The sequence below is a fragment of the Atractosteus spatula genome, chromosome 14 (genome assembly GCF_055471065.1).
Source record: "Atractosteus spatula isolate fAtrSpa1 chromosome 14, fAtrSpa1.hap1, whole genome shotgun sequence".
Taxonomy (NCBI): domain Eukaryota; kingdom Metazoa; phylum Chordata; class Actinopteri; order Semionotiformes; family Lepisosteidae; genus Atractosteus; species Atractosteus spatula.
In genome coordinates this window covers 29846244-29867463 of record NC_142719.1, presented here as the reverse complement: position 1 = coordinate 29867463, position 21220 = coordinate 29846244, and the positions used below count along the sequence as shown (strand labels likewise).

The window sequence follows — 21220 nt, the reverse complement described above, 5'->3', positions numbered from 1 at the left end:
TTGAAAAACTGTCAAACTGCTTTCCGTTCTTCCTTTTCCTGTGTACATGAACCGATAAACACGACGCTACGACCTAATCATCCGGTGTAAAAATGTTAATTTCTCGGTGTCTGATCCTTGAATGTGATGTGTTTTGTCTCTTCCGATGTGGGTTGTAATGACAGAAACCGAACTGTAAAATGATTTTGCAACGGAGAGTCCGCTTCTATTAAGAAGAATAAGGCAGACGATGGTAGAGACCTCAATAGATCTACACCTGACTTTTTAAGTGTCAGGAAAGATGGGTTTTTACTGCCACTTCCTCCTTCAGGGGTATTATGAGCTAGACATCGTTTACAGGCTCGTGTGAACAATATTGATAAACGTCTTCGTACAGACAGTATAAGAAAATTCGTATTCAGAAAGACGGACAAGTCTTTCGTGTTGTCAGAAATACAATAATGGTGACATGGGCACTGGTCTTTTTCTATGGACACTACGATAGCAGCAATGCAATGCATTAAGACTCCATGATGAGAAACAGAGTGAAAACCCAGCTAGATTTATTTCATATACATTAGCTGTTTGGGATTTGTTTTTTCATAAAGCGTTGAATAAAATAGGTAAAGAAGAGGTGATAGGTTCTCTCTAGAATTCTTAGTGTTGATATGCTTGGGTAAACATAAACATGTTGGCTTTTAACAGCTACTAGTCTGAAAGTTTTTTTATTTTATTTTACATGCTGAGGATTTTTAAATGACCAGTGAACCTTTCATTTTGTATGCAGGAACACTGGGAAAAATTGATCATTTGGGGGTGGAAACTGAAGGCACTTCTGTTCTAGAACAAATACAGAGCAATAGAAGCATTAGGCGCTTTTGTTGTCTGTAACTTTCAGTGATATTTAATCCAAGAGGGGTTCTCCGTTTAAAAGCATTGTTACTTCAGAGCTTTTTACCTGTCACTGCAATGTTTGCCTGTCTCTAGCTAGGATTCCCATTACTTCTGTTAAGGGTGGTAGAGCTGTTGTCCCCAAACTCTGCTGCTGTACCCAACAGCACTGCATTTTCACAAGAAAGGAAATTCCACTGTAGGATACAGGTTTCTCATTCTGTAAGATGGCAAGCGCACTCCAGTTTAGTAACACAAAGTGCATGTCTTCTAATGCATAAGGGAAGAGCCAGCCAAGTACGACAAAGGAAAGACCCTTTTATCTGACTCCGAGAGACCTTTACACTGACTCATGCGCACGCAGAAAATGCCTGGATTGTTGTGATAATCGTCAGTTCTGCATTTTTAAGCTGTATGCAGCAGGTGAACCCGTGGATCCTGCTCTGCATATGGATTCAGTCTTAATTCCTTCTTAAAATTAATACACAGCCGGCCACCACACGGAACGAGAACTTTAGGGAGGGGAGAGGACATTGGAAGAGCTCATCGTTGTGAACTTTGTGACTTTCTCTTAACACTTTTTAAATGAAACCTCTTTCTCATTTTGTTCATTTTCCGGAACATTAAACCATTGCAGCAGATACTCTTGGAAAAACTCATTTGAGTTCTTACTCATTTAAATATTTAGGTCTGGGAGTGCGTCACTGCACTGTTTGCTGTCAGTGCTATAGTGTATAATGTCATTGTGGGAAAACAGATAAGATTTTTTGTTGCATTGCACTTTCAGTTTTAATAAGCTACCCAGTGATTGGTGTTTATTTCAAGAGTTTTACCTTATTTTGAGTGACTTTGCATGCCATAGGCAGGCTTATGATGTTAAGTACTGAATTACTTTATGCTACTTTACTGTTTCATCGATACTGGCATTAGAGGCTGAAGTTTGTAAAATCTGTGCATTGCAGCAGGAGTTTCATTCATTTACCTGAAGAGCATTGAAGGTTAAACTTAAGTAAAATGGTCTTATATTCCCTTAAAACTCCCATCAGCTGTCAGGCCTGTTACAGATACTGTCGCTTCTTATTCTGCAATAAAAGTTGGAATGTCCTTCAAACTAGATTGCTGAATACATTACTTTTTAAATAGGTCACACAGCTCCTGCTAAACAGGAAGAACACCAAAGTGTCATTTACAGAGATTTGTCTGTTTCAGATTTGATTATTTAAGGTTGATCTTTGTGAGAATAAAAAAACCCAAAAGGAAGTCTCTTGTGTAAGTATGCTCAGAGCTGCGTTTAGCTAAATGGCACGCATAATGGTTGAGCTGAGACAGAAAGGGTTGGGGGTCTCCCTTTTTTTTGTAAAATACAGGTAGAGCAAATAGGCAGACTTTGACAGCCTATTTTCCACTATTTGTCCTGTGCATTTTGCATGAAAGCCAGAGATAATTACAAGAACCATAAGAGACTTGTGATTGGTATTGCCGGATATCCAGACCTCATTCTAAAGAGAGGAGGGACGATGTAACTGTATCTTCAAAACCACTTCCATGCTATGTGTTCTTTCCTGTTCTAAGTGTACCTTTTTGGTAATCCTGATTTTACACCCCATCAAGCTATAAACGTGATTATGGGAAAACGTCAGGTATCTCCTATTGAATCTTGTCAATAGTAGAGGGATTGTAATTTTTTTTTTATTTTATGACCGCAAAACAAAATAGCAGAAAGAAGGGATTTCTGATAAAAGATTTCTATCGGGGCCGTGAAAATAGTTTCTGCGGTACATTTTTTGAAGGTTTTGCCACTACAAGTGCTGTTAGGCCTCTCGGAACTTGACTCATTTTCCGAAGTGTTACTTTGACATCACTGTTCACACGGTTAGAATTTTTTAACTTGATCGAGCTGTCTTTCTCCTTGCTTTTCTGCTCACGCTGTCCTATTGCGCACAATAGCCAATACAGGTAAAAGCGGGGGGGGGGGGGTGGTTTACCAGCTGTGGGCTTCCCCTCTTCTCCCTAGCTCTCTCTGGAATCTCTCTTCCACAGGGGCCCTTGTGGACCTGTGACACTGCAAGTCTTCTGTCCCGCTGGGCAGTCAGTGGGAATTCCACTGCCACTGTGGGGCTGTCCTCGGCCCTGTCCGTGGTGACCTGCACTTCTGTCAGTCTCTTCCTCCTTCGGCTGAAGAAACTCCCTGGGGAATTCGGCGAGATTTCTACAGAATCATTTCTGAATCATTCAGTTGCATATTATTTTAAAGCCCATACAGCTGCGTATTTGTAGAGTGTAGAGTTTTACCTACTCTGTTCTCCAAATCATGCCATCTGGGGAACTGCAGAATTCCCCAGGTACTGTAAGGAAGGGAATATGACGGAGTGCATTCTTGTATAAACCACTTTGTGGACACTGTAAGATCCTTAGCTAGCTTGCCTCGGTAGCCATGCTTTCTAGAAGTGTGTTTTCATCTTTTCTCTGGAGCGGTATCACATCAGACCAGCATCAAGGCAGACACAACTCGGGCGGAAAGAAGGCCGTTTCCGTCCCTCAGATCATCTCACGTTTTTCTTTTCTGCTGCAGATCAAAGCAGGCAGGCTGTCACTGAGCCCAGCTGAGGGGTGGGGTGGGGTGGGGGTGGGGGGCATGGTGGAATTGTAGCTTTAGTCATTTTTAATTTTTGCATTTGAAAACCGGCCACTGCCGACACTTGCGTTGAGACCAAAGTCAGAGACAGACAGCGACCTTGGAACGGTGGATAGAGTCTGAGTCGTGCCTGAAATGTCCAGGGTTTTTCGTCTCCTTATTGTGGTTCTGTATTCTGCTTGTGGAGGAAGGACGGCTCTGTCTGTTTGCTTACTTTCACTGTATTATAAAGCGAACCTCACAGATGAGCACTTCTGTTGAATAGCCTTTTCATACAGTACTGTCTTGATGACTTTGTGGCTTTCTTAGATGTGGTTTAAAGGTGGTGATTAACTGGCCTTTGTCCCCAGATCTGCTGTGCTGTAGCACAATTCTTTGTTTTGCCTTTGATGAGCTTGGGGTGAGGTGGGAGGATGGGAGCAGAAGACATGACCCAGTCTTGTTGCTGTAAAAGAATAATAATAATTAAAAACGTTATTTTATATAGTGTCTTTAAAGGTGGCTTCTCAAAGTGCTTTACAGAATGACAACAACAATAAATAAAAAGAATACACACAATATACAGAAGATACCGTGGATGGTGGAAAGGCAGAGGGGTAAAGAATGGATCCAGTTCAGTAAAGGCTCTTTTAAAGAAGAAGGTTTGGAGTCTGGATTTGAAGGAGTTTAGAAAAGGTGACTCTCTTATATCCTTGGGCAGAGAGTTCCAGAGCTTGGAAGCATAACAGAAGAAAGGTCCTGTCACCCATTCAGTGTAGACGGGCTTGGGGGAAGTTAGGAGACCAGAATTAGAAAAGTGAAGGCTGCGAGGTGGGGAGCAGGGCATTAATAGTTCAGACAGGTACTGAGGTGCCAAGCCATGCAGAGCCTTATAGGCGAGCATGAGGATTTTAAAGTCCACACGGAATTTGACAGGAAGCCAGTGCAAGGACTCCAGGATAGGAGTGATGTGGTCACATGACCTGGTCAGGATTCTGAAAAGGGGGAAATCATTGCTTTTGTGTTCACGCGGTCGTGTTTTGCGGTGCACTTCAAAGTCCAGTCTGCATTGCGCAAAGGCTGTAGGTGTTTCTTTATTTCTGTAATTTTTTTTTGTTTGTTTTGTCAACGATCGTTTTCTAGGTTCTTGCTTATCCTGTCCCAGAGAGTGTCGCAGTTCCTGATAAACTTGTTAACCCACCCTTGCCCGCCCGCCCTGGGAGAAAGAACTGGCAACAATAGATTGTAATAGGAAGCAATGAAAGCCTTCCCCATTACGTCTGGCAGTAGTCTCCAATGTATCACTTACTCATTTCACTTTGTGTCCTGTGTTCTAACCACTTCCTGTTGGATACATTTAAAAAGTGTCTTCCCTGCTTCAGTGCTGTAGGTGGAATAAGCAGAAGGCGGGCAGGTTTCTGTAAAGGAGTTTACACCGGTAACATCCGTGTTTGTGCATGGTACGGCTGTCTTGCCTAGGTAACAATAATAATAATAATAATAATTGCTTACACTTATATACCACTTTCCTGGACACTCCGCTCAAAGCGTTTTACAAGTAATGGGGATCCCCTCCACCACCACCACCAGTGTGGAGCCCCACCTGGATGATGTAATGGCAGCCATAGTGCACCAGTACACTCCCCACACACCAGCTCTCAGTGGGGAGGAGAGCAGAGTGATGAAGCCAGTTCAGAGATGGGGATTATTAGGAGGCCACGATTGGTAAGGGCCAATGGGGAATTTGGCCAGGACGCAGGGGTTACACCCCTATTCTTTTCAAGAAAAATGCCCCTGGGATTTGGGGGGCCAACAAAAGGGCCTTGTTTTCGGTTCGAAAGTCAGGACTTGGCCTTTCAGATTGTTCTTCTGGGGCAGGGCACTCCTGAGAAACGACACTGAACACCTTGACAGAGATTCTTTAGAAATGTTGCAGCTGTGTTACGCAACACATGATGTAGGCCACTGCCCAACAGTGACAGAGCTCACCCCTTGTTGCGTAAGCCTTGGTTTGAATTGGGTAACAGCACTGGGTTTGAAAGACTTATTTTGATTTTGGAGTATTTGTCACGTCCAGTACATATGTAGAACTCCACTGTGTTGACTTATTTTTTAAATTAATTTAAAAGTTGATCAATTTAACTTTTAAATGAGCTAATTAACTTGATTTATAAGTTTCCTTTTCTCAGATTGAATCATACTGGTTCAGGGAGCTCATAGCATTTTGAATTTGAAGGACCGGTGAAACTGCTTAACTGTGATTTGTCCCAGTTCGTGTTGCCCCTGTGCAAGAGCACCCAGGAGCACTGACAGGACCTTGACTAGGATGTATTTGATGTGAGAAATAAAGCCATCCATCCCTCTTCCTGGCTCTCGTTGGCTGTTATCCCAGCAGTGTCTCTTGATTTGTGCATCGGTTCTGGGGTATAACTCGATTTGAGAGATGAATTTGCGAAAGCTCGCCAATTGAGTTATGAGTCTTACTTCCCAGCAAGCCCCTCCAGTATCAGCTTGGTGCTTCAGTGCTTCCTAGTAAGCAGGATTCCTAGATCCTACCCCGTGTGGCCAGGAGAGCTTGGGAGAGGAATCACCTCAGAAAAAGGAAAAATGTCAAGGCTAGATTCCCCTTGTTTCCATGGAACAGAAGCTGGCAATTAAGAAATAAAAGCATTCATGCCTTCTGATTTTCAGTAAAAGCTTTCTTTAGGATGGTAAAGAATATAATTTCTTAAATGTAAAGAGGGGAAAAATCAGTGTTTCACTTTTCATTTTGCTTGTTCTGTTATTCCGTCTAAGAGCTCAAGTTTAAGCCCTTGCTTTGGGTGAATTCTGGCTCTGTGAACAGATGTATAATCCCAGAGGTCTGGTGTTGAGCTGGGTTGTGTAAGGTGTTTGTTCGAAATTGTAACGAAACTCTCCTGGTCTGCGCCCTGCGGTTATGATCTCGGGACATATGGATCCCCTCTTAAGTTCTGGATTGACTGGTTATACAGCACACGTACAGCAGAGAGTGATTTCTGCACTGCTTTATTTGTAGCCAGTCCGAAAGCCCTCTTTTTTTTTTCTCCTGAGCTGCCTTCCCTGCAAGGTGGAGCTCTGAGGTTTATATAGAAGTGTAGCGACAGACAGGGGAGAAAAATAGCTTTTGGGTAGAGAGTGGGCTGACGTGGCTCGGCCTGGGCCAGGAGAGATTCCAAGGGGCTGGGTTTGAGGCACAGTGCAGCAGCGGCTGTCTTGACGCAAAAAGTACAACAAAATCAATCAGATAAAATGAAAATGGGCTTTTCTATACAGAGGCCAGCATTTCTCAAATTCGGGGAAGGGGGTGAGCAATTGAAACTTCTTTCAGACCATCTAATCTGTGCAGTTTTTTTTTTTATTGCAAAGAAGGAACATGCAGCAGCACATTAAAACAAGACAGAGTGGTGGGGGCTGGGATGTACTCGAGCTCTGCTGCACATCAGTACATACAGACACACACAGACACACACAGACACACAGAAAGAGAGAGAGAGAAGCCGTTCGCCTTCCGCGCCTTTAAGGAAACGGCTCTGTTCCACCCAGATAATGAGCAGACCGAAAAAACAAGACACCGCCCTCTATGCTCCATGTTGGATGCTGTGCTCAGTGACAAACACTTTTCTGAGCTGCACCTGTGTCACTCCTGTCTGATGCAAGTAAACAGGTTTTCATGGACTGGGACATACCTTAATAGCAGCTTGGGTTCTTCTTTTTTTTATTTCCTTTTTTAGATTTTAACCCTCCCACCTCCCAGTGACAAGTCTTTCAAATCTTCAAACACGGTAGTCTGTGCGCCGAGGCTCTGTGCCCTCTCCTGTGCTGACCAGTAAGACGGCTGTAATGGTTTTTCCTGGTGGCTGGTTGTTATGGATCATTTTTTCTTAGTGTGGGATAAAGGCTGCTGGCTTAAAAGAGCTCAAAAGGTCACAAACAATACCGGTAGCACTCGGGACCATCTGACTGGCTTGATGGATCATAGCTTAATATTGATCCGAGATTCTCCTTAAGCCATTCCAGAAAAGCAGTCAGTCAGTCATTTCCCAGAGCAGTGTCTTAGCACACTTGTGCCACCTGCGCAGCCCTTTTTTAAAAAGTAAAAAAAAAAACAAACGTGCCAGCCTTCCCAGGTCCGAGTGTACTTCTGCTGTCCTCCTTGTGTGGCTTCTTTGAGCTGGAAGCTCTGCTTTTGGGGTCGACCTTTTGTTCCGTTTTGTTTTTTCTGGATTTTGATCATCTGTCTTGAAAGCCCCCTTTACTCTAGCCGAAAGGCGTTTCAGATCTTTTATGTCTGGCTTTTAACCAGCTTTGTGGCAGACTGGCACAGAAGGGAGACTGATCCGTCCTTCCTCTTGGGGGTCCTCGATATCCTCCTTCAAAGCGACCGTTTAGAGAAGATAAACCTGTTTATGATGGCAGTTGACATCCAAGGAACAGGTGTGTTAAGTTGGTGGTGGGTTAACCCTTCGCTGCACTCTTTACTGCAACAGTTAGCAATACAAAAAACAACAAAAAATCATTTTCTTCTCTCTGTGGAGCTGTAATCAAGCTGCCCCACCTTTCATTTGTCAATGGGACCAGACGTGCCAGGTGATGTTCGACAGACTGCTAGACAAGAGAATTAAAATTCAGGCACGCTCTGCCCGCCTGCTTCAGCCGGCACAGCTGCCCTGCAGTGTGAAGTCACATCTGTTCACTTTGATCTTCCGAGCTCCCCTCCCGCATCCGCTCTCCTTCCCTTGCGACTTTTTCATTGCTAAACGATTGAGGCGATCGTTGTTGTTTTTTTAAATCTGCTATCGAGTGCAACTTGGAGCGCAGCTCGGGTGGCATCACGGTGCTCGAGTCTGCGACGCAGAGCTTCAGCCTTCAGCCAGGGAAGCTTCACGACATGTCCAAGTGGCAGTGTACGTCGTTACAAGACAAAAAGACGAGACGAAATCCAATTTGTCAGGTCGTGGAAAGCCGCAGCCCTGCGGGTTTTAGGGAAATATGGGTCCGCAGTGGTGTAAGCCTTTGAAAACTGTGGGGATCTTGAATTCCGGACCTCGGGGTCCAGTAAGTTTTGCATGTCGTTTTCAGGTAAACAACAGCTCTGCGTGGAAGGTATGTCTCTCTCTCATCCTAGCGTTAATCCCGCATCAGCAGGGTCCGCTTGTCGGCACGCCCGTCTCCATTTGGTGGTTTGAACCAAATCTTTGAGCTGACGTTGCCATTAAACGCGACCGAGAAATACTCCAACCGGCGCGTCGCTCCGCCTGCCGTCGGAGTGGGAGGTGGGGGGGGGGGGGGAGGAGAACAAAGTAATGTAGCCAATTCATAGAGGGGGATTATTAGGAGGCATGGGAAATTTGGCCAGGACGCCGGGGTTACACCCCTACTCTTTTCGAGAAACCCTGGGATTTCATGGAAGGTATATCTGAACCAGTTTAAAACTTAGTCATGTCCGTTCAACACTCCCGTCAGATGAAGAACTGTCGACAGCTTTGGGAGACCTGAAACACTTGTTGGATTCCGGACCTCGCGGACCGGAGATCAAAGCCCTTTAGTTAACAGTAGTTCCCGATCTTGGTCCCTTGGGACCCGTGCACCTGTTGGATTTTGTTCCAGCCCAGCCCTCAGTTACACAATCACACCCTTAACTGACCTAATAGTTATAAGATTGATTTGAACTGTTTGTTCTCAGCTCTCAAACATGTTGGAGCAATAACCGTTGTTTTTTTTTTAAGTGAAATCAAATCCCAGACCTTTGATTAAAAACAACAAGCAAGCATTCTCTTGAAGCAACTTCCTAATTGAAGCCTCGCTTGATCTAATTCAGGAGGGATGGGATGGAAGCCAACAGCTGTGTGGATCACCAGGCCCGGGATTATTGGGAAGCACTGATTTTAGATCCCAGGTACACAACTACAGTCCTCGATGGCCAGAATCCAGCAGGTTTTCTAGGTCTCTTTAAATCATCAGCACCTGCTAATGAGTCCAGTGTCAAATTGGACTGGGGTTGTCAACCAGTGATTTAGCTCTTCCAAGTCAAGGGTTAGTTGTCAAGTCACTCCAAGGCCCCATAGCTCTGCAGGACCAGTTGTGAGGACTGTCTTTGTGACTGTTAAGTGACTGAGATGTGCTTATGGATTTTCAGCTTTTGTTCTCATGTTGATTGTTGTGCTCCAGTTATATATTAGGGATCTGTGAGTGTCAGACAGCGTGACTCATCCTGTGCCCTGGTATTGATTTCAAACCTTTCCCGTCCTTTTAAATAGATCTGTAATCCCCAAATCTTCTTCTGTTTTATATCTAACCCATTTGGAATTTCTGGTTGTTGAATAACCCAGCCGAGTTCCATTACCTTTGTTCCAGCCTTTCTTCGTCCACACCCACTGCCTCAACCAACAGCGCTAACGTCAGTGGGCTCTGTCTTCTTGGCTTATTTTTTTGTGTGTTTTTAGGTTGCTGTGGATATTTATATGTATTTGGCTTTTACATTCTTTTACAACATCCCCTTGTTATTTTCCATTGCAATCATTGTAATCAGCCTGAAATTAACCTTTTAATCAAATATTGTGTTTAACAGTGCTTTAAAAACACTTGTATCCTCTTGTTAGTTGCCTGCTGGTATGGAAAGAACAGTTGTAAAATAGTTGTATTAAAACCCATTTTTTGTACAATAGTTCCATTGGTCCTCTTAAGATCAAATTCCAAAACTATTATCTTGTTTCTCTCTTTTTAAAGGTCTAAAGGTCTCCTGCTTTTCTGCAGCGTAAAAAGGAGAGCTGTGTTGTGTGAGTGACTTAATGAGTTTGAACCCGAAGCAGAAATTAAACTGCTCTAGGCGGCTGTGGAAAGAGAGACTGCATCAGTAAGCTGGCAGTGCCCCAGATCTTAATAGGAACTTGAGGTTTGTTCTTACCTGGGCTTCTGACCTCAAGGCAGGAAGTAATAACGCATTATGCCTGGCTTACTTCTGGCTCTTTTCATCTTTAACACTGTTTAATATTATGTATTTTACCTCCCTGGCTTTTTTAATGGGGAAGACGATTGAGTTACAAGGCCGTATTTACATAGACAGCGGCTTCCATTTGATGGAATTGTGAAGCCCTTGGATATCACTGTGTTGTTAAGTGCTTTAAAGTCGAGCAGTATGCAGGCGTCCTACAGGATATTAACCTATGTTGCACAAGTTAAGTGCGTTATATGCATAACAATTAGAAAGCCAAATCGCCGTATCTTCTTAAAAGCTTGTAAAACAAAAGCAGATGTCACAAGACCAAAAGTTAGCATTTGCTGTTGGAAACTGCTTTATAACATCCAGGCATATCGGATCCATTTTGCTTCGGAGCTCTTGAACAGTAAAATGTGCTGTTAGCCTGTTTTTGTTGCACTGAAAGGACTAGAGTAGCACTGTCATGCGTCTGTGACATTGGCGTGTCGTGCTCAAACAGGAAGCCAGTCTGTCACCTTGTGCTGAACCAGCTCGAACATCTCCAGTTTAATGTCAGACTTTGACCTCCCCAGAGTTAACACTGCCATCCCTAATCTGTGTTTACTGTTAACACTGCTGTGTATGAGGCACTGTGATATACCAACAATTTTTAATGTACCTAATCTAATAGCCAGCAGCTGTATCACCCTGCAACTCACAGCTGGCAGCCCAATGAAGCTCAGCAGGTGTGAGCCTGGCCAGTACCTGGATGGGAGACCTCCTGGGAAAAACTAAGGCTGCTGCTGGAAGAGGTGTTAGTAGGGCCAGTAGGGGGCGCTCACTCTGTGGCCTATCTGGTCCCCAGTATAGTGACGGGGACACTATACCGTAAAAAGGCACCGTCCTTCAGATAAGATGTAAAACCGAGGTCCTGACTCTCTTTGGTCATTAAAAATCCCTGGGCTTTTCTTGAAAAAAGTAGGGGTGTAACCTCACCAAATTTCCCATTGGCCCTTACCAATCATGGCCTCCTAATAATCCCCATCTATGAACTGGCATCATCAGATTCTCCTCCCCACTGAGAGCTGGTGAGCGTACTGGAGCACTATGGCTGCTGTCGCATCATCCAGGTGGGGCTGCACACTGGTGGTGGTGGAGGGGAGTCCCCATTACCTGTAAAGCGCTTTGAGTGGAGTGTCCAGAAAAGCGCTCTATAAGTGTAAGCAATTATTATTATTATTATTATTATTATAATCAATCAGTAAGTTTGAGCTTCTGGAATCCCATTGGCACAGTGTCCTGAAACAGTCTCAAGGTACTGTGATCTGAAGACACTGATTGATTGCTCTACTCGGAGTGACTTCAGATCTCGGTGCCTTCACTACGTAACCCCACTTTCAAAAAGTGTCGCTTTCTGGGATCGGTCCAGGATCACTGTCATTAGCTAACAACTAAGAACCAATTCAATGAGCAAACTGCCCTGAGATCCACTTAAATGCCCAAAATGTGCACATTTGCACCCATGCTACAATATTATTTTTTACCCTTTTCACTGACTGTGTATATGCTGAGAAATAAAAGCAAGTACTACAAGAGCAGCGATATACAAGTAACGGTATGAACGGAGTGGATTAATAAAGCGTTCGGTTGGAGTAATTTTTTTTCTCAAGGCCGTCATGTGATAGAGATTCATCTGGCTGGGCTATTGATCTGGACCGGTATGGTGAAGCTCACATACAACTGCTAGAGTTTTTTTTTGTCCTTCCTCCACGTAGGCTCAACGGGGATTTAAAAACTGCTCACAGAGTGTGTCCCTGTGCGTTTGCAAGATGATGCCTTCAGCGAATGTGCGAACAGGCCTGCGTTCCATCAGGGGCCACGAGAACCTCTTTCAGACTGCACTCATGTTCCACAGCCAGGGTGCCCTTGAGGACAAGGACAAGGGCTTTTTTGTGTATGTTACTGTTATAGTTGGCTTGTCGTCCCCTGCTGCTTGCTCTCTTTATCATTGTGAAGTATTTCTGCGCTCGTGTACCGGTTTTGCAGGATTTGCTTAAAGCATTAGGGCTATTCCTTTAAAAGTGCCTCCATTTATTATTCATTGGGATAGTCATCAGAAATTCTACCCTTTTCTTGTGCTGCTGGGAAGGCACCTTCAGTCTTTGCATTTGTGCTCTTCTGGTTTCCCACAGCTCTAGATTCTTGCGAGACACGGCTGCCCCACTAGTCAGACCCTTCAGAATTTGTCGCTTTTTCTCTGTCCTGTCGTCTCGAAGGACGAGAGCTGCTCTGTGCTACAGCAGAGCGGTGCCTGACGGCGCGTTAATGGCCCTGTCCTTTTCTGTGTGTGATCAAGGGGCAGCAGTCTGTGCTGATAAGGCGCTGCCACCGTTTGAGTTATAGTAGCAGCCTGGGAGGAGAGAGTGACAATGTCTGGCGACTAATGCTTTAATGACGCTCTCATTCAGGGTAGATTGCTTGGGCTCTGGCTGTGCTTACAAATGTGGCTCAAGTGCATGTGCAAACCTGTAGTGTATCTGACGTATGCAATCCAGCAGTATAGCTTATGTTTTACTGTTTTGTTTCTTAATCTCTGGTCCAGAAATCAAGCAACTAAATATATTTTGGGCTATCCTATTCTTAGTGAGAGTTGGAGTATTTTTTTTTAGGTTTTCCAAGGATGCTTGTTATGCTGTCTTGGCACTTTTGGTTGTTGTTAAATTTAGCAGCGGATAACTCCCTTCAGGGTGTACCAGGAAACAGCCAGATGTTGATACAGCCCCTCTCTCTGCCCCTGCATGGCTGTAACTGTATTTGGGATAGCAGGATGCTGTGCTTGGCAGGCTCTTGCAGTGTGGACCAGCAGTTAAGCTAGATCAGGCACATAGGCACATAGTGTGTTAGTCAGGGACAAGGAAAAGGTTACTCAGACAGCCCGGACAGAGGTGGTGTCGTAGTGTCTCTCTGTGGCAGAAACCTGCCTTCTCCTGTGATTGGCAAATGCAATTAAATAAGAAGTGTTACAAACAGAAGAAGGCATTTCGGCCTCTGTGGCTTGTTCAGTCATGAGTGGCTAATTGATCTCAGGATCTCGTCCAGCTGGTTCTTGAATGAAGCCAAGGTGGTTGGCTTCAACTATGTGGCTGCGAGGCTCGTTGCATGCTCCTACCACTCTTAGTGCACAGAAGTGCCTCCGGTCCCTAGTTTTAAATGCACACACCCATGTTTTGGGTCCTCCTGTTTGTGTTTCAGTGTTGCTTTGACTTTGTCAAAGGCTAAAAAGGTTCAGCCTCTCAGTCCAGGATATTCCTTTAAGTTCCAGTATGTTCTGGTATGAATCCATTTGATTTGTTTGAAACTTGAGCCGATACAGTATCTCCTGGAATCAAAGCACAGTGGTTCAGACCGCTATTCTGAGGCGTCATTGTCACAAACAAGTGGACTTCTTCGTGCACTGATCATCACTAAACACTTAATGGAGCTGGCCTGGAGACGTGGTGGGATCTGGCCTTTTCTGTCGTCAGCAATTCTGAGGCCAGTTGACACACGAGTATTGTTGGAAAATGGAACTGCACCCTCCATGGCTTGGCACAGTGTTATAAATTGAATGTGGCTTGGCTGTGTACCTTTTCTGTGGTTTTAAAGTTTAAAATTCCAGGAGTTAAAATCCTTTGCCTGTGTTGTATAATACTCATTGATTATTTATTTTTTTCGGCGCTGCTGTTGCCATGATGTGCTGCAGGGCCGGTGTCCTGTCCCATATGCTCATCTCTCTGAAGGCGCTTGACCTCTGCCTTGTAGCAGGGTGAGTCCTGTGTGTGCTACAGCCACTTAAGCCAGCAGACCATCTGTGTGGTTGCTAATAAGGCCAGTAGACGCGCAGACCTGCAGCCCCAGTACACTGCAGTACAAGAGGGCACAAGACCCTGCAGACAGCCCTTACTAAAGGATCTGTGAAAGTCCCCCATCTGGGTCCTGCTCTGTAAAACAGAAGTCCGATCGGTCCGTATTTTCTCATGCAGCACCTTTTTAATGAAGACTGCGATGCAAAAGCTAGCCGAAAAAATTACAATACGTCATGGTAATAAAACAGTCGCCAACTGTAAAACCTAAAAGTGTGCAGTGGTAATCGCAAAGCAACACCAGCCATGAAAATCGGTTTAAGCAGAAGAAAGTAAAACATTAAAAACAAACCAGAGCTGATCATGTTAGGAAAGTGGGTGGGCCAGCCAAATGACCTTAATTCAATAAAGGCTAATTCACTTGTTCGGTTATTAATGTCAGTCTTTAGAAGGAGCCACGGTCAGTGATTTTTTTTCTAAAGGGATTTTGTGGTTAGGGTTATATAAGGTCAGATTGTTTTCAACTAATGGGCAAAATCATGCTTAAGTTTCGGGAATTCAGCTCAGAAACCCTGGTCGAATAGGAACTGGGTTGTTTCCGTGGCACATTGAAATCCTGCAACCCTGCCTCGTTTCTTAGCTCTCTTCTTTCTCGGACATCCTCCTGCTAAGAGTCTGATGGCTGCAGCCATCTTCCACTGAGGTTTCTAAACGGATTCACTCTTCCGCAGCTGTGTGCCAGTCGAGCTGCTTTGCTGTGAAACCCTTCAAGATGAAGAGGTGCCAACAGATAAGCAAGGAGATCTTTATTGCCAATCTTCTTAGTATTGTTCGTAGAAATCCATTTTTAAATTTGACAGCACCCCACCCTGTGGTTTGTCGCACTGTGCTTTAAAATCCTCCAGTAAATTAATTTCTTCTGCTTGTGGTAGAATCTAAGTAAGAGCAACCTGAATATTACATTAGTAATATTAGTCTTGAAGGTTTTAAGTGCGTTTTTATCCACTCTGCAATTTGTTTTGCTGAAAATTGCAGCTTTGTGATTGGGAGCTGCCATTCAGAGGTTGGTCCCTGTGACACGTGGGTCAGGACACGTTGGATGCAGTAGTTGCTGCAACGCCCTGGAGAAATCCTCCAGAACAGATGCCTTTGCACAGCAGATTGTAATCATAACCAGACACCTCCTGCAAACAGAGGGGAAATGAGGCATGAAGCGCACAGATATCCAGTAGGATTGGAGGGTGAACACCGAATGAGATGGGGAGGGGGCTGGGTGGATAAGACAGCTAACAGTATGGCGCTGATGTCACCTTAACTTAAAAACGCGTGCAGTGGATGAGGACAGGACTGTATGTAGGGCTTGGATTTCCTTCTCTCTACGACTGAGCTGTGTGTATAAGAAGCAGTTGGTGCTGCTGCCTCATAGTTCTTAGGTACTGGTTCAATTTTGCATGCAGGCACCTTCTGTGTGGAGTTTGCACGTCCTGCCCTGTCTGGTGGGGGTCTCTGGCTTCACCATCCCATCAGTGATTCTGGGTGGGTTAAATGGCGTCTCTGTAGCCATGGGCTCACCCTGCAACAAAATGACCTCCCTTCCAGGGTGAAATTCCTCCTTGCACCCTCTGCTTTGGGGAATTTGGTGCAGACCTGTCCAGGAATCAGGTGGGAAATGCTCTCCTTAATAAAATTGCTCATTTTAATAAATGCCTTTCTGAAGATGGATGTAGAAATTAACTCTTTAAGCTCTGCTTTTAAGCACTTGCTTGTGATCGGTCTTTGTTTTCTTGATTTATGTTTATCTCCGGGATCCACTGTGCCACAGTGGTCAGCATTGCTGCCTCGCAGTGCTGGAGTCCTGGGTTCAATTCCAGACCTGGGGTGCTGTCTGTGTGGAGGCTGTATGTTCTTCCAGTGTTTGCATGAGTTTCCTCTGGGTGCTCTGACTTCCTCCCAAAGTGCAAAGACAAACTAGTAGGTTAATTGTCTTCTGGGAAAAAACTAGCCCTGGTGTGAGTGTGTGCGTGTCTGTGTCTGTGTGTGCCCTGCGTTGGACTGGCATCCCATCCAGGATGTATCCTGCCTTGTGCCTGTTGCTGGCCAGGATAGGCTCTAGCTCCCCCAATGAGCCCTGTACTGGATAAAGTGGTTGGTCGGTGGATGTACTAATCTCCTGGTTAAATGCATTCCAACCTTTACCATTTAAATATAGGTGGTTCCGTATCAAAAGTGTCCTGTTTTAAGGACAATCAGTGAAGTGCAGTCAGTAGTCCAGTGCCTACAGGAATGCAGGACTTAGCACAACCTGGCCTCTGATTTGTTGTCGACTGCAGGTGTAGGTAAAACTCAGTGCTCTACCACACACCTTCACTTCTTTTGTGTATCTAACCCAGTCAGGCTCTAGGGCAGGTCATGGGCAATAGCTAATTGTGAGCTCAGCATAATGATTTCCAGAAAGTTATTACTTTGAAAACTGTGCCTTGGAAAGCCACAGACATCTGCAAAGCCTTTTTTTTTATAAATGTCTTTCTGAGCGAAGGGGGAGGAATGGTTCCTACGGTTCATACAGTTTTCCTGTCTAAATAATAATAATTGTTGAAATGCTTTGCAGCTGGAGAGGAAGTGAGATTAGCTGCCTTTTGAGCTCGGAAACCCCTCGTATCTGTCCAGCGTTATCAGCAGTGAGGAGCCCTTGTGTGCCTGGCCATTGTGAGTTATGTCATCCCATCTCCTTCCGTTTTAAAGACATCTGGCTGCCTGGCGAGTGCATGGAAGTCTTATTCTGTGATGGCAGGTTCTGTCAGGATCATAAGTCTTGTAACACATTATTTTAAAACTAGACAACCAACTATACTAAGGTGGAAGAACTATTGAATGAAGTTACTACTATAACCTTCTGTTCTGGTCTGACGTTAGACTGTTCAGTTTGCAGGTTTATTTTTTAAATTCAACTAAATCTGTTTTGCCATGTATGTGAAATAATTGCATCATGCTTCTTGGCAAGGAGTTAATGCTCTTGCAGAATGATTCATGTTGTCTTACACTTGCTAATCTATTTAACGCGCTCTTTCACCAAAGTGTTTATTTCTCCTAGAAAAGCAGCGCGTTTACTGAATTTGGCTGGAAAGGCCCTAGGCCAGTTGTAAGCACTGTGTGTGGTGTTCTGACAGAGCTGGGGAAGAACTGCAAAGATCTGCCACTTTTGCAAGAATCTAAACCATCCGAGCCTTCATACAATATCCAGTTACGCAAATCAACTGTCTGTTCTTGAGACAAAAAAAACAAGGCACTAAAAGCATGAGAGTCTGCACAAAAGCATTTTGTCACTGGGCAGTTCTGATTTCAACTCCTTTCATTTTTGTTCTTTACTTGCAATTTTTGCTTTTCTACAGCACGGAGGCAGATTCACTCTGGCAGGTTGTTCTGGCTAGGCATGTGTTAAATGTTCATTACTCTTTATCCCTCCCCCTGGATTGAGCCCAATTTAATCTGGTCACGGGGCTCCCCCTGGTCTCTGCCACTGTCCTGAGCTCACAAGTTCATATCCGTCTCGGGAAGTCTTGGAATCCGAGCACTCATTTCCCCTCACATCTGGCCACAGAGAAATTAGGCTCTGCAGCAGAGGTTACAGGATCTGTGGAGTAGAGTGCGCGATGCAGGTCGTTAGAAAACATGGGAAAGGAAGAAAAAATAATCCATTTTAAAACGAGGATTAACGACGAGCCTGGTCTGCAGCCAACTCTACTTTTTTTTGGTTTTTTTTTAATTTAGCTTTTGCAAAATGTGCTGTGACATATTTTGCTGTTACCTGTAGGAAGTGTGTGTATAGGCCAATGCATTTGGCATTTCTGATGAATATATTTTTTGGTCATGTGTTCTCCCACAAAGCAGACTGTCGAATGTTTTTTTTATTATTTTTACATTTGTTTCAGATTTTCACTTAAGGTGGACTTTGTGGGAGCCTCGGCTAACATTCTGTATTTACTGTTCCATACTCCCACAACCCTTTGTGTAAAGAAGTGCCTCCTGTTCTTGGTTTTTAGTGCACTTCCTCAGAGTTCACACTAGTTGCCCTCTAGTTTGTGTTTCACTGTTTGTTCTGACGACAGATTTTCATTGAAGAGATTTTAAATGAATTAAAAATTTCTCCTCCTCGGAAAATCATTTTTTTGGACTACTGATATATATATATACAGTATATAATGCTTTTATAAATTTATAACTAGTTAAATAACTTCCCTGTAGTGACCTTTGTCACAACAGAAAAATAAGATTAAGAAGCTGGAATATTCCCTTTCTTGGAAACCAGGGCGTAATTGGTTTTTAGGTTATTCAGGGTGGAAAAGAAACTTGGAATTTTCTTTAAAAGTGTAAAACTGCACCTTTTGAAGATCATCTTTCTCACTAGAAAATGAAGAGCTATTATTCTCAATCAAATGAGGCTTTCTGGTTAAAATCTCTCTTTCCAGCTGTTTCTTAGTGCATTGAGTTTGGATTGACACGTTCTCGTGTGGGAATTTGAAAGCAATGAGGCCTGACAGGAAATTGACAATCTCTTTTATTGCATCAACAGATTCCACACAATACATGGTCAGAATAATATCCAGGCCTCCTCGGGTGTTTAGCTGTATGCTGGCCCCTTGACAGATCTGATAGAATAATCCCCAATCAGTGTCTTTTCCCAGGAGTGATCAAACCATGGCTCAGACTGCTTAAATAAGACTGTGTGATTCCTGTAGTCTTGTACTGTTCACCACACAGGTTATTTAAACCACCCAGCAGGACTGTGGTTAAACTTCGAGGGGTTGTGCATCCAGACATTCACTGCAAAACATGTGACTGTATTTTTCTCTTGCAGCACCAACGTGGTGATGAATTATTCAGAGATCGAATCGAAGGTTCGAGAAGCTACCAACGATGATCCCTGGGGACCATCTGGGCAGCTGATGGGGGAGATAGCCAGGTGAGTGCTCTCTCTGGTTTATTATGTAGCAGTAACTAGCATACAGCTCTGCCTGTCTAACTCTCCCAACACAGCACTGCGGCAGTCACCTCATACTGTCTGTCTCTTCAGTACTGCTGTGACCTGTCTACCCAATGATCTTAGATAGTATGCTGATAAAGCATACATAAAATGAGATTAACTTGTAATTATTTACATTTTATAGCATTCAAACATAGAATTTCGATTTGAGTATCTTGTAAGAGACTGTGAGATACTCTAAAGCAAAGTTTCAAATGAGAGGAGGCTGTTGTGCTCACGTAGCTTGTCTGTCTGCCAGTGGCGAGTCAGCCCAGTGATCTCATTGGGCCATATCTAGACGCACTTGGGAGGATCCTCTTCATCAGCATGGCAGGACAGCTTGTCCCAGACTCCACAGAGCCCTTTTGTTTTAATGCGCGGCCTCTTCCTTTCCACTCATGAGTGTTTTACTTGTTCTTCCCAGATCCACCTTCATGTATGAACAGTTCCCTGAAGTGATGAACATGTTGTGGACCCGAATGTTGAAAGACAACAAGAAGAACTGGAGAAGAGTGTACAAGGTCTGCATAAATCCCAACGAATTCTCAAGACTTGGTTGAGTACAATAAAGTCCTGAAGTGCAGAAAAAACAATTCCATTTTATAATTTACTCGGAAAACCACTGCTCCTGTTCTCCGTCGTATTCAGTTGGCCTGCACTGCTTTTGCAGTTTAGGGACGTTCAGTCTGTATGCAGACAGGTGAAAGATGCTTTCAGAGATTGGGAGGTGTAGCTCTGAAGGTGCTAAGCATCATTGTCAGTGTGTAGCTGAATGGAACGGTCACACATCACGTTCCTGTCTGTAGCTAAATCCACTTGTCTGATTTCCTGGCCAGCTTTCTTGTGATGTGGAAAGATGGTGGTTGTGGTTTTGGAGCTTTTCATTGGATTGAGGGATTTTGTGGAAGATCTGCTATTTTTCTGCCAGTCCCCAGAAAGATAATGCAAGGGTTTTGGGGTGTGACTAGCTGGTAATTGAGTGAATTTGAAGAGTTTCTCTTGTGTGAAACAATTTTATGTAAAAGCAAGCTTTCTAGAATTAGGAAAGTGATTTTTTTAACTTAAAGCTGCTTTAATGTTCTGGGACATTCTGTAAAAAAAAACTTGTGTAAATAAAGGAATGCTCACATTCGAAAAACTGATCAAAATTTTTAGCCTTTATTGTGAAGGTATAGATGGTATTACTGAAACTGCAGGTACCTGAGTATTTCTATAATGCTGAATTCTTTTTTTTCTATTTTCTTATTACATTTTTCAAATGCTTACCACAGCATTTGGTGGTCCACCTTCATTTTACCTACAGGAACATGTACATTAATTGAAAACATCCTCGGTATATAGTACAGTGTAATTTAATTTCCCGTTTGTATTAGTTTCCCTTGTTCCTTTAAACCTTGCAGATTTGCAGGATTGGCATCAGTTTAATAAACTTTGAAATGTGCGTCGTACGATCCCTGGAAGCTCAGTGTTCTACCTAGAATTCAGTGCCCCTAATTAAAAAAAAAAGATCTGAAAGTTAAACAAGCTACCTTACTGCATAAGTATTTCACATGCTAGCGCTGCATCTTTCTTTTTCAAAAGGCCCTCTATACAGATACCAGCGAAGACTGCTTCTGCCTTGTGGATTAATTTAATCAGAAATTCATGACGCCCCTTAATTGTATACACTTGGCTTGCAACGGGGCCTGCCTGCCCTTTCAAACGCGTGCATCTTCTCAGTAGAGGGCCATATTAGTCAGCGGACTTAGTTATGAAATTATATGCAGCTGGTGAAAATGATGCAGCTGTCAGTTTTGATTAGACTGCAGAAAGGAGTGAAGAAAGAGAAGACATCTGTAGAATTGTTAACATTCTCCGCTCTGGGTGTATTTGGAATAAACAAGTCTATGGATCCTGGCTGCTTTCGGCTATATTGATGGGGGGGGGGTGTTTGCTCT

General features: G+C 43.8%; 1 protein-coding gene across 1 annotated transcript in view; it reads left to right on the top strand.

The window, feature by feature from the left end:
* clint1a (clathrin interactor 1a) overlaps positions 1–21220 on the top strand; it is a 35236-nt gene that overhangs the window by 652 nt on the left and 13364 nt on the right. Inside the window, exons 2-3 of the mRNA XM_088932032.1 lie at positions 19119–19223; positions 19708–19804. Coding sequence (XP_088788158.1) covers positions 19119–19223; positions 19708–19804 — 202 coding nt within the window. The remainder of the gene's footprint in view (positions 1–19118; positions 19224–19707; positions 19805–21220) is intronic.